Source organism: Telopea speciosissima, chromosome 8, assembly GCF_018873765.1.
Source record: "Telopea speciosissima isolate NSW1024214 ecotype Mountain lineage chromosome 8, Tspe_v1, whole genome shotgun sequence".
NCBI classification, from domain to species: Eukaryota; Viridiplantae; Streptophyta; class Magnoliopsida; order Proteales; family Proteaceae; genus Telopea; species Telopea speciosissima.
In genome coordinates this window covers 41,710,446-41,724,070 of record NC_057923.1, presented here as the reverse complement: position 1 = coordinate 41,724,070, position 13,625 = coordinate 41,710,446, and the positions used below count along the sequence as shown (strand labels likewise).

The 13,625-nt window shown below is 41.3% G+C and overlaps 1 protein-coding gene across 1 annotated transcript; it reads left to right on the top strand.

Moving 5' to 3' along the window:
* The first annotated feature begins 1,635 nt into the window (after positions 1–1,635).
* LOC122672815 (serine/threonine-protein kinase PBL34-like) lies at positions 1,636–6,361 on the top strand. The gene is made up of 6 exons (XM_043870307.1): positions 1,636–2,078; positions 2,699–3,018; positions 3,118–3,253; positions 4,284–4,417; positions 4,520–4,643; positions 5,460–6,361. Exons 1-6 carry the CDS (start codon positions 1,961–1,963, stop codon positions 5,903–5,905), a joined length of 1,278 nt encoding a protein of 425 aa, XP_043726242.1. The 5' UTR covers positions 1,636–1,960; the 3' UTR covers positions 5,906–6,361.
* Positions 6,362–13,625: the final 7,264 nt, after the last annotated feature.

Genomic DNA, 13,625 nt, shown 5'->3' with positions numbered 1-13,625 from the left:
ATATGCCCGTATAGACCTGGAACGGTCGATTTTCTCCACCACGCCTGGCTCTGATACCATTTGATACATGCAAGATAATCTGAAGATAAAATAAAATAAATAATAAATAATAGGAGAGAAAGAGAGAAAGACCGAGATAAGTTTGGGGCTTTACGGACTAAGCCACCGGACATTCTGTCACAATTGGGAGGCTGTCAATCCTCTTCTCAAGATAACTCTTAAGAGATAATTTAAGGGATAATAATCTGCTCATCTATTCATTCCTTCTACTAATTAATAGGTTCCTTCAAGGTAACCGTTACACCACTTCTCTTCTACTTACCTATTGAAACACAACTCTCACCACTCCTTCCGCAACTCTACAACTACCCACAACCCCCTACAATAACTACGAATTAACACCTTATCGCTACTAATAATATTTACTAACAATTACACTAACCAACCCATGATCGACACTTAACAAATTGTTGTCAACAATGAGTGTGTAGCTAACTAAAAAATTTACTAAATGTAGTAGTTATATTTTACTTCTCTTAGCAACCAAATTATTATTATTTTTTTGACGGAGAACAACTAAATTACTTCGATTTGAATAGGAAATTTAATTGGCCTAAGAAATATATTTAAAAACTATAATTACCATATTTGGTATAACATTTTTAGTTAATTATAGGTCATAATTGAAAAAGTTTACACTTTGTTTTTTGTTTTCAAATTAATTTTACTTCTCTTTGTTTCACTTTATTTGAATCAGACGAATTCGTAATGGATTCTACTTATGAGAGACAGAGAGAGAGAGAGAGAGAGAGAGAGAGAGAGAGAGAGAGAGAGAGAGAGTACACAATGTGGATATTGCTACTTTAGTTGAGCCATGATTAACACATACATCACCATTGATTTTTTGTGGTGCTTATCATTTAAAGAATCTATTTAAAGATATGAAAAAAGAGAGAGACACACAACTCCTGATAGTAGTGCAATCAAAATAAGGCGTGCCTGCCCGTAAAGGCCAGAGAAGCGCATTGATGAGGCGTGGCACAATGACCGCCTTACCCTTGCTTGAGCGCCTCGCCTCATTAATGTGCCGCTGTGGCAGGCTGCGCCATAGAGGATCACGATCCTAAGCAATTCATTTCACTCTATAACGTGCTTTAAAAGATTAATTGTAATTTATAAAAATTACATAAGCTTTACTATTAAATCATATTGAAGGTTCAAATTAAATCTAATTAGTTACATTCACAACAGTAATATTTTAAGATACGATCTACACATGTACCTTTCAGAGCACCTCATGCTTTGCACAAGGAATTGAAAATGCTTAAGCATGCTGACCTATTCCAAAAGACTAAAGGAAATATTCTTAAATAAAATAAAATAAAGGAGAAAGAACACCATCCGATTGCATCAGACACGTTAGAGACACGCGAAATGATCGCCACACCCCTAGTCATTTCTAAGATTCCAAGTGGGTGTGATGGTTATTTTGCGCATTCCGGTGTCAGGTCACAGAGCGGCGTGGGCTGCGCAGATGATCTTCTCTTTCCCATAAAATAATTAGGTTAATATGATAGGAAATAAATCACATACTTAAAAAAAAAAAAGTGAGAAAGTGAGAGGGGCCGCACTCCATGAACAAGAGAACAAACTGAGACCAAGAGAGAGAAAAGTTGAGAGAGAGAACGCTAACCATCTAATATAGAAAAGATGGTGGAAAAAAGTTCTTTTTGTACATTCTGGGGTGATGGTGATGATGATGCCTGCAATATCCTGCAAAAATAACAATAAATTCACTCCACTTACACTTCTCTCTCTTCTCTTGACTGCTTTTGCCCCCTTCTTTTTCTTCTCATACCATGGAAGCTCTCTAATTCTTGTTACTCATCTTGGGCTGCCTTTTTCCTTCTTCTGAATTGGTTTTACTGACAGCCCATGAAGCTAGAACGAATAAGGAAGGATGGAGAAGTGTGGGTGCTGGATGGCACTCAAGCGAGGCGTTAAGGGAGCCTGCAAGTCCTCTGCTTCCAGAGATTCTGTTAACACTCTTCCTCGTACTAGTCTTGTTTACGACGCTGGTAACCATGGTTTTGATCCCTAATAAGAGGTTCTTATTTGAAAATTAAGATTATGATATAGGAATTTCATTAATTTGAATTCCTAATACTTCTCTGTTTGATCCAACAATCTGGGTTTTTTTTTGTTTCTTTTCCCCATTTTTCCAGCTATACTGAATCTTATATCCAATTTGGGTTTTGAAACATTCAAATTAAGGCTAATACTGGAAGCATGAGTCTTAACTACTGGATTTTTTTTTTGTTCTTCATTTTGTCTTTAAATTTATATCAGAGCCCCTATTACTGTGCCTGTTAAGATTGTATTCAGATTCCCCTGTTCCTGTGGGAGCTTAAAAAGAGTTTATGTACTTCCTCTTTCAAGTTTTTATCTGAGTTTCCTCTGAAAGCTTTAAAGATTACTTTCTCTTTTATTCCAGTCTGATCAAGTTAAATAATCTCCCAAATTAACTTAACTTTTATTAAAGTGAGAACCCAGAAAAGTGATCTCCAGACCTTGTTACTGATGAAATAACCAGTAAATGCTAGCAATTTTATTGTTTCCCTGTTTCCTTTCATCTGATGGACACATAAAGAGCAGAGCTCCAAGTTATAGAACTGACACTCAGATTATGTTATTGCAGCCACTGAGACTCGATATTTGAATGCCAGTAACCGGGACCTCACTGCTCCTCATGAGGCTCAGCTCTCCTCTGAAAACCCTGATCTACCACCTTCGGAGAAGAAACCTTATCATCAATTGCTTCAGTTTAGTTTTCAGGAGCTTAAATCTGCCACTGGAAATTTCAGACCTGACAGTATTCTTGGGGAAGGTGGGTTTGGGTATGTTTTCAAAGGATGGATAGAGGAGAATGGGACAGCTCCAGCAAAACCAGGTTCAGGTATCACGGTCGCAGTTAAAAGTCTGAAACCAGATGGCCTTCAGGGGCATAGAGAATGGGTGGTAAGTAAATTGCCTGTGCTGCATTTAGTAGAATGATATTAGGAAAAAAAGACAGCTGCTAAAAGCTACACAGTGAACTTGCTTATTTTCTAAATGCAGGCTGAGGTTGACTTCCTTGGACAGCTTCACCACCCTAATCTTGTAAAACTTATTGGGTACTGTATTGAAGATGATCAACGGCTGCTTGTCTATGAATTTATGACCAGAGGAAGTCTTGAGAACCATCTTTTCAGAAGTAAGTGTACTCTTCTTGTAGGCATTTTATATGGATAGATCAAACTGTCTAATATGGAATTTATATGACAAGTTCAATTATTATTTGTTTTTTCAACCACAGGATTGTGTCTTTTTTATTGGTTTTCTACATGTCATTTGGAAACTTTATTTGATTGTGACCACATTAATTTTCATGGCTGATGAGATGTTGTCGTGAAATTGTTTAGCATAAATGGAAGACTTCACAAGGACAATGGTGGTTTCACTATTTCTTGTTTCTTACGCGTGATTTAGTCCTTGTTCTCTAATCTCTCTGTGCAGACTTCCCCCCCACCCCTCCCTCCCTCCCTCCCTCTTCCTTATCTATCTGAGTGGGGTTATGCCACTGTCTAATGACTGTTTCTTTTATATAAATGTTGCCAAATTCATGTCTGAGAGTTGAAGTGGCTGATGTCAGTGGCTTGAACTACTTAGGATGTTTTCATAATTTCAAACATCTAATGATGGTTCAGAGTTTTGGTAAAGTAAAATTTCATTGAATATCCTTCATTGGTGAATGTTTGCTGCCTATGTTCTGTGCTCCTTCACAATCAATATTTGTACCATTAACAATGGTTCACATGGTTGGATAAGTTCTGAGGCATTATCGTCCATTCGAGTTCTGGAGCCTGAAATTTAGAACTTACTGTTATCTGTGAACATTTTTCATGATAACTAATAAAATTTAAGCTAGTCTCTAGAGTGTTATCTAGGATCTGCGGTATATCATGGTAGATGGAGTGAGTAACCTATAGGCAGATGTCAAATTGAAGATATACTTTTAAGTGTAAAGATTGAAAAGCAAGCAAAAATTGTGGACCGTGCCAACTGTCAACTTGATCATGTCTGTTGAATTTTGAAGTTCTTTATACATGGCTTTTGTGTTGGTGACCTTAATGCAATATCCTCTCAATCATTATTTCATTACCATGTTTTAGAATCCTTTAACTATACATCTTTTTGTCATACCATATGCATTATATTCATGCTGTTGGTTGCATTCCATGAAGGGACACTGCCTCTTGCATGGGCCAGCAGGATTAAAATTGCGCTTGGTGCAGCTAAAGGACTGGCCTTTCTCCATGGAGGTCCTGAACCAGTCATTTATAGAGACTTTAAGACATCTAACATATTGCTTGATTCAGTATGTTACATAAAAACTTTGTGAGATTAATTGTATTGAAGTTTTGTTTTTTTTTTTTTTTTTTTATCTTTCTCAATTTTAAAATTCGGATTTTTTTTATAGGAATACAATGCGAAGCTTTCAGATTTTGGCCTGGCAAAAGCTGGTCCCCAGGGAGACAAAACACATGTTTCTACTAGGGTTCTTGGAACATATGGATATGCTGCTCCGGAATATGTTATGACAGGTGTGTAGTCATATAACAGTTTGAACAAAACAAACCTGTTAAGTTTGAGGTATTAACCTCTGAATGTAAGGTCAGAGGCTCAGCCTTCTATTAGGAATTGGGTAATTGCTGAACATTTTCACATATTTCAATAGTAAATCTGGAAATATGTTTATAGAAGAGAAGTATGTTGGGAGAAATTGTTAACTTTACGATGCAAAGAGACTGTTGCACATCCCTTACAATACCATGGTGTAGGATTGATGAAGAAGACAAATACAATCGTATCCCAGTTACAAAACGGATCGTTTTTTTTTTTGGGCGAAGGTAATTTTATGAAATATGTATTGAGACTTGTCACTCTGTTGAGCAGTTGTGTACAACTGTTTGATACTGCACAATGTTAACTGTACCTATTTAGATGGTACAAGTGATTGCTGACTTACAGGTTTTCCATAAGGACGCAAACATTCATGAATCATCTGATGATTATTGTGACATTCAACACAGTTTTGGTGGAAATTTTCATACTTGGTTAGTTAATTTTCTTGTGCCTCACAGACTGGGAATTCGAGACACACCACTCATTTAGTAGGGATATGGTTCTTAATGTTCATATCATAGAATATACCTGCCTCATGATTAAAAATTTAATATCTAGCAGCTTTGATTGGATAATTGGTTCAGAATATTCTGAAACCCTGGTAAATCAACTTGCATCAGATTCCTTGTTTCAACAACATTTCTTTCTTGTTTTGGTAAGCTTTTGACTTCTCTATGCTGTGGAAATTTTTTAGGTGAGTAATAACATGTATTTATCTGGTTGTGTTGTTTCAGGGCATTTGACATCGAAGAGTGATGTTTACAGCTTTGGGGTAGTGTTACTTGAAATTTTGACAGGTCGAAGATCAATGGACAAAAACCGACCTAGTGGGGAACAAAATCTTGTTGCATGGGCTCGACCATACTTGGCAGATAAGAGGAAACTTTACCAGCTTGTGGATCCTCGTCTGGAACTCAACTACTCTGTTAAAGGGGCACAAAAGGTGGCTCAGTTAGCTTACTACTGCCTCAGCAGGGACCCTAAATCTCGCCCTTCAATGGATGAAGTCGTGAAGGGTCTTACCCCATTGCAAGATCTCAGTGATTTTGCCATCTATTCTTATCATGCCCGTTCATCTCAACAAGGGCGACGTAGAAAAAAATCAGATGGGACTCGACCACTCACTTACACCCAGTCCAAGAGCATCAGGGATTCCCCCTTGAATACTGGTAAGCACTAAGAAGCATTGTAGATAATCAAGATGGGTTCATTTCTGTACTTACCTGATATCCACTTCCACCCTACTATGTATTCCCTCTGGTTGGCACAATCTATGATCTGAACCAATTGTTGGGATGAGGCTTCTTGTTAACGAAATGGGTGGGTGACGGCATGTGCCAAGTGCAGATTTTTCTGCATGGATCTTTGGGTGTTTGAGATCCAGAACAGCCAGGACAACTGAGTGGCCAAAGAGCTGGCACATTTTGAGGAAGGTGCACTACATTCTCCTATTTGTCTTGTGAAATGTAGATCTAACCATTGAATTGGGGTTGTTTTTCGTATTCATGCCAGTGTTGCAATTGGGGTATGTCATCAGAAGTAGATAAATGCTACATTTCCAAGATTGATATTTGCAAAATGTCTTGAATTTGAATTACTTGAGAGTTTGGGAAATCAGATTTTGATTCGTCTCCAATTATGGTCGAAAATGGTGTTTCCTTTGGGATCTTTAAACACTACTCCAAGATGGTTGTGGTCATCCTTTGCCAGTTTGTCTTTTATAGCATGCTTAGACCCACCCATGAAGAATCAGAGCTAATGATCCCTTGAATCAAAGGTTTATAAAGTCTTGAATGGTTGTTTGCTGATACAAAAGATGATTGATGTTTCTCTGAGATGTGAATATTTTGGACTAGCACCACTTTGCACTTGAAAGTTCATCGATCAGGCAGCCTTTCCAGATACCAGTTATCTCCACAGGTAGTTGATTTTATAGGAAGTTTTGATCATTAATACACTCTAGTAGTACAACAGAGGTGTAGCTTCTTGATATTAATACCGTCCTCGAGGTAGAATAATATGTTCATATACACAGATAATTTTGGAAAAACAATAAAATAATATGTTTATTACCTTCTACACATATGACAATATAGATTTATGTTGTCAAGCTAATCAACACATATCCACAAGAAAGAAGAACTTTCCATTGTACAGCTGTGAAAAAAAAAAATTGGAAGGGGCACTTCCATGGATTGAGTTCAAAGTGATACCTGGACGATATTTTTCACATTTAGTTTGTCTGGATTGGTTTATTGATGTGCATTCGATTTGATCAACTCAGTTGAGATATTGAGGCATCGTCTCGATCATCTCTGTGCATGGTTGCTTGTTACTTCTCCAAGGCCTTGATGGTTACGGAGATGGGACCCTTCGTGCAGCAAACTGGTGGATTGTGTCTTGAGTCCCAGGCTAAGGCCACCAAGAATTGAGCAGCATCCATTTGGTTCAACAGCCACCTCTAGTGCCTTGTACCTGTTGCACATTTTCCATAATCTTAGCCATGGTCCCTCTGTTTCGGCCTCTATATGCTGTGTTAACCTACAAGATGACATGCTTGTTTAAGGGTGGTGGAAACCATGAGATGCCTTCCACTCTTCAGCTCCCATTAAGAGCTCTCAGCCCACAGATCAGCTCAATCAGACAGACTCTAAATGCTCATTGAATAGGGTTGATTTTGACAAATAAGACTCATGTGGTTCTTACCCCCAGATACCATTTTAACAACTGGGAAACTAAGAATCTGATCACTTTTGGGCCCTCTCTGGCTATTTTTCCCATGAGTGAGAGAGAGAGAGAACTTATTGAGGGGTGAGGGGGGCAAGAAGAAGAGGGACATTGATGTTAATCTACCATCAGCAGTTCACTACCTTACCTTAAATCCTTTATAATAACAACCATTACTAGTCTACTACAAGAGCTCGTCTGAGAACCTTTTGAGTTTGTTGATGTCATAATCCCAGTTCTTAATCGTTGCCAAAAGCCATGACCATTATTTTCTTTTAAGTGAAAAGTCTGAAATTCCGAATCACAGAGGAAGAGAAGAGTTGAGAGTTGAGACCTCAGTTGCTGGGCCTTAGTGATGACTGGGTCGATCAATTTGAAGTCTGACTGAACAGCAGCGACGGTAGCGCCTCTGTTTGTAGCTTCTGGGCCAAAGAAAGGGAAGTAGGAGGATGCAATTGATTTGAATCTTGGTTATCTTCGATCAAACCCTTAAGTGCCAATTTGGCTTTCAGCTGCTTCTCCATCTGTGCAGCTCTGTTCCTCTGCTCCTGCCTCCAGATCCTGTACTTTTGGATTGAGTGATTGGTATTTTTAATTTTTGGGTTTCTTTTGGAAAGAACAATGTCGACTCCAAGAACCGACTCTTACTGTGATTCTTTGAATTTGGGTATAAAATATGTAAAATCAGGCTAAGAGGAAATGGGTTTGGGGTTTTTAACATGTTCGGAGGAGTCTTGCCTGTGGAGGATCAAGCAGTTGAAGCAGTTTGTTATATCATAATTTTCGTTTTCTTCTATTTGTTCGTCTTCCTTTGTTTCATCATTAACTCCTCCCTCTTCTTCGCTGTCCATGGTCTTTCTTGCGAAACCACATATGCCTGGATTACGCTTAATTGTTTATTGATTGCGTCAAAATTGCCTCTTGTACATTTTGATCGAAGGAGAAGTTACCAAACGAACCGGGGCCGTCCTCTTCCTGTCTCGAGCTGAAACTGAAATGGTGGATGAAATGGAGCGGGAAACTACTACATAAACTTTTTTTTTTTTTTTGGTAAGAATAGAATTATTTATTGATATTGTGTGTCTATAGACGGTGTCTGAATTACAAAGAGATGACAATCAAGGAGTGGAAATGGGCCAAAATGTTCTACACACAATGGACACCACCTTTTTGGCTAGGGAGTCAGCAACGGTTTAATCTTCTTAGAAATTTGGTAAAATATACATGATTGGAAGAAGGTAGTTAAATGCTTGATATCATGAACAATATTGGTTCCTTATATCTTACCATCAGAGTGCGTAGCTAAGACTAGTACGTGATATGAAATTTTTATTATCCAACTCAACTATATTATCCTCAAGTCCTTCAGAAATGCATTCAAGTAACCCAGACCTTATTCCAAGGCTTCCCCTCATAGAGTTGTGGTGAAGGCCATTGGTTCTGTTATTGCCAAACGAGGGCTTCCTCTATTATCCCTGCAATGAATCTGATCCTCCTTTATCATTTTTAAGGGATATATTAGAGTTCAACTTGTAGAAGTTTGGGGTAGGGGGAATCAAGTGGCTTGATTGTGCTCTGTTGAAAACGAGTAGTTGTGGTTTGTTGGAGGCTTAATGAAGCTTTAGGGAACCCAGTGAAGTCTCTCTCAGATTTCTGAATAATTTGAAGAGGTGACCATGATTGTCTATTGAAATAAAGGTCATTGCATCCAAACCACAAGTTCCAAAAGATAAATGAGGCCAGACCTGAGAGTTCTTTTGTTGTCTATTTGTCTGAGTTGGAGATGGATTCCAGGCTCTGAATAACCTTTGAAAGCTAAGGACCAGATGAAGGGAGGATGAACGATAGTCTCGAACCAAACCATACTGCTCTTGTGAAGGAAAAATCTAGGAGGACATAGTGGACATATTTAGTTGGCTCACCGCATCTTTGGCATTGGGGATTGATTAGAATCCTTCATCTGCTCAATCCTTCTCCCATGGCCAGCCCATCGAAACACGCTTGCTAGAGGAAATTTCTAATTTTTGGAAGAGTGTAACATGACCAAATCTTTTTCCAAACAATATCAGGGATACACAAATAACACCGTGGGAGGAAGCCGATGTTGATGCTGTGTTTTTTTTGTTTTGTTTTTTTTTTTTATCTACTTGATTCTTCAAGAAATGATAAGTCAATTTCATAGAGTATATTGTTGTCTCGTACTAATTGATAAAGCCTATCGAATAAACATAATTGAATCTTTTGAGTGGCGGAAACATCATCAGGATGAAAGTATTCTTTAAGGAGATCGAGTCATTGACACACCAGTTGCCATTTTGATGGTCTATTAATTCAGTCACAAGAAGTCTGCGTTGAGGTTTGTAATTTGGGAATTGAATCTTCAAAGTGAGAGAGGAAGGGGTTGAGCATTCTTCCCATATACGAATCTTAGTGCCTATACCTACCATCCACAACATACCTTCTTGAAGGACTTTTCTACCTTCGATGATGCTTCTCCAAGCTCAAGATGGGTTAGATCCTATTGATGCTTCCAAGAAATCAGTATTAGGGGAATATATTTGTTTCATAAACCTTGCCTATACAAAGAGGGGAACTTCCAAAGTCTCCAAGCTAGTTTTCCCAACATAGCCTTGTGATAAACCATAAAACTAACGGCCTATCAGTGGACGACATGTGGCCGGTCATAGGCTGAGACTAAGAACCCGGTCCAAGAAAAAGTAGACGCCGACCAACCGTATATGATGGATCAAATAAAAGGAAGACCCCTCAACAGTCGGCGATGGGGCCAAGTCCTCCATGGTCGGCAATATGGCAGAGTCCTCCATGATCGGCGACCCCGCCGAGTCCCCTATGATCGGTGGTCCTGAAGAGGCCTCCACAACCGGTCATACGACTAAGTCCTGCACGATCGAAGGTAAGCCGACCCCTCCTTACTCAGAGCCCCTGACGAGCCCTACGAGCTCGGATGACAAGTCCGACGAGGATACCCGAGACGCTCCCAAGGCCGAAAGGTCGAATATTCCGAGCCGAGCCCAAGAATGAGGTAATAACCATCGCTTGCTTAAATCTCGGAGCCACGTCAGCACATCCCGACGTTCACGGGATATGATGAGTCAGCTAGATCCGACCGTTATCTGATAACGAAGCCGCCTTACACTCGAATAAGGACTCTTACTTATCGAAGAGTCCATTTCCAAATACAACTCTAATTTTCCCACCACTTGAAGATTCCATCCAAAAATAGGACCCTTGCCATACGAGGACTCTTCTCCACCTCCCCATTCTTGCTCTATAAATACTAAGGTATGAGGTGTAAATCTGATCTCACTTTTCACTAAGTTGAATTGTTGTTGCATTGGAGACCTGACTTAGGCATCAGAGAGTCCTCGGCTAGGGTCACACCGGCTCTCTTGTGCTAACTCAGTTTTTTGCAGGCTCATCCGTGGGCAAGCCGGGAGGAGGTACAACCTAATGGAGGCACAAGGAACTCCCCTCTACCCAAGACTTCGTGTCAGGGAGTAGCAGGAAGACCTCCTTGGGGACGATGGACCCGACGCAACACGAATGCGACCACCGACCCAACCTTACCAGTAGATGGTGGCAATGGAGGTAGTGTTTTGAACACCACTCACGAGGATCGACTGTGGTATATCGCCCATTGTCAGGGTCAACTTGCTGCTGCCACCTCCCATACCGGAGAATCTAGACCCAGAAGCTCCAGCGAATAACCAGCAAGTTATAGACCTTCAGTTGCAGATGCTCCGCACCAATGAGATGCTACGCACCCTCGTGGCTCAGATAGCTTGGGGGGAACCTGGGTTAACCGCCGGCCACGCCACCACTACCCCTCGCACCTGTTGGCGAGAGACCTTAGCTTGAGGGTGACCGAACCGGAAGAGAGCCGAGTCGGGCAGCGTCATCCTAACCACCTCGTCGAACCTCCCCGCCTCAGCTAAATGGAAATGGGAGTCGCAGGGAGTAAGAGCGTGAAGCTGTGTCCAGAATACGTAAAGAGCTCGGCCTAAAAAATTCGGTGGCCAAAAGGTCGTTGTTTTGAGGCCATCTAGGTGAGAATAGCATGCAGAGAGGCTTCCGAGGCCGACTAGAAGACCCCCAAAGAAGCCACATACATCAGGAAGAATCTCAGTGCAGTCTCCCACGCCGAAGTCCGACACGTCAGCACGATCACCAGTGGAGTCCCCGAAGGGCTAACACACTAGAGAATAGTCAAACCGAGCGGACTGGCCGATCATAAGAGAACGACCATGCCAACCATGGAGCTGAATGGAATAGCCAATCACGGTCTGATAAATGTGAGGGCCAACCCCTGGAGCCTAAGGTAGAGCGGCGACTACGAGAGCTCGTCGAGCAGCTTGATGGCCTGAAAAAGCAGTCGATTGGAGATACGTACTTACTGCTCGGATAACATCTGTAACCTCTCGAGATCATGAACGCACCACTCCTGCTGGGGTTTAAACCCCCCTCCTCCAACAGATATGATGGAATGACCAACCCTATCGACCACGTCAATTACTTCAACTCCATGATGACCATACACGGAGGGTCGGAGATAGTTTCCTACCGTGAATTCCCAGCATCCCTTAAGGGCGCGGCTACTTCCTGGTTCTCATGGCTGAGGCCGAACTCCATCACCAATTTTTCTCAACTTTGCTGGCCTTCGTTACACTCTTCCAAAGCAGCATGAAGCATAGGAAGACAACGGTCAATCTCTTGAGCATGAAGCAAAAGCCCAAGGAGTCCATCCGAGCCTTCGTCTCCCATTTCAACAAAGAATCCGTAGACATCAAGGATCTGGATAAGGCTACAATCCACACGACGATGAGCAATGGCCTCTCGAACATGGACCTCATCAAGGTTCTAGCTTAGAAGCCGACCAAGAATATGACCGAGCTCTTGGAAAGGTGTAACGAGTTCACCAATATGTCAGAGGTGCTCCAAGCTCGGAAGGCAAGTGAAGAAAAGAATGAGAAGAAGAAATCAGAGGTAAATGACCGTAAGGAATATAAGTGATCAAAGACTAATCGCCGACCCGAGAAGACAGACCGACCCCAAAGCCCCGACTACACACCCTTGAACACATCCTGGAAGGAAATTCTAATACAAAACTAGGATGAGGGGTATATTCGTTGACCTCGACTGATGCAAGCAGGGTCATCTCGGAATCCTAAAAAGTACTACCAATTCCACAAAGATATCGGCCACAACACCGAGGATTGCTTTCAGCTGAAGAGGGAAATTGAAGAGTTGATAAAGGTGGGACATCTGAAACAGTACGTGAAAGGAGGTCGAGATGAGAGTGAAAGTCGGTGAAACGATGACCAAGGTCAAAAGAAGAATGAGCCAAGGCGCGATGACAGGAATGTCGTGCATGGTGACGACAAGGCTCGACCAGGATGAATAGACAATGACTCAAGACCAAGCAGCACTAAAGGGGCACCAATCTATACTATCCTTGGAGGACCGGGATAAGAGTCAATGAGGAAGGTCAAAGCTAATGCACAATTCATCGCTGTCGTGGAAAGGCCCAACAAAATAGCAAAGATGGAGACATCGATTCCCTTTATTGACGCTGACCTCAAAGGCATAAGCTTACCCCATGATGATACTTTGGTGGTGCAGGTGGAGATTACGAAAAGACCTATTCATCGGGTATTGATAGATACGGGAGCATCGATGGATTTGATGTCGCTTGACGTATACTGACAATTTGGCTTTGGTGATGATGTGCTCAAACCCGAGGGTACCTTCATACACGGATTCTCAAGAGCCTCGACAATGATTAAGGGCTCAATCGAGTTGATGGTTACAATAGGAGAAGAACCATGCCAAACAACCGTTAAAGTTAAGTTCGTGGTGGTGAGGTCAATTGTGGCCTTCAACACAATACTTGAGCGATCGACCCTCATCGCCCTCCGAGCAATCATCTTGTCGATCCACCTGAAGATGAAGTTCCCGACAGAGAATGGAATCGACGAGATTCGAGGTGACCAGAAGAAGGCCAAAGAATGCTATAAGATGTTCATCAAGCAAAACAAAGGCAATGTTTGAGGGATGGCCATGTGTATATATGATCTCCCCGAAGATCAGAGAGATGACCTAACTGAAAGACGAGGGAAACCAGTAGAAGACCTTGTTTTGTTCTCGATCAGCGA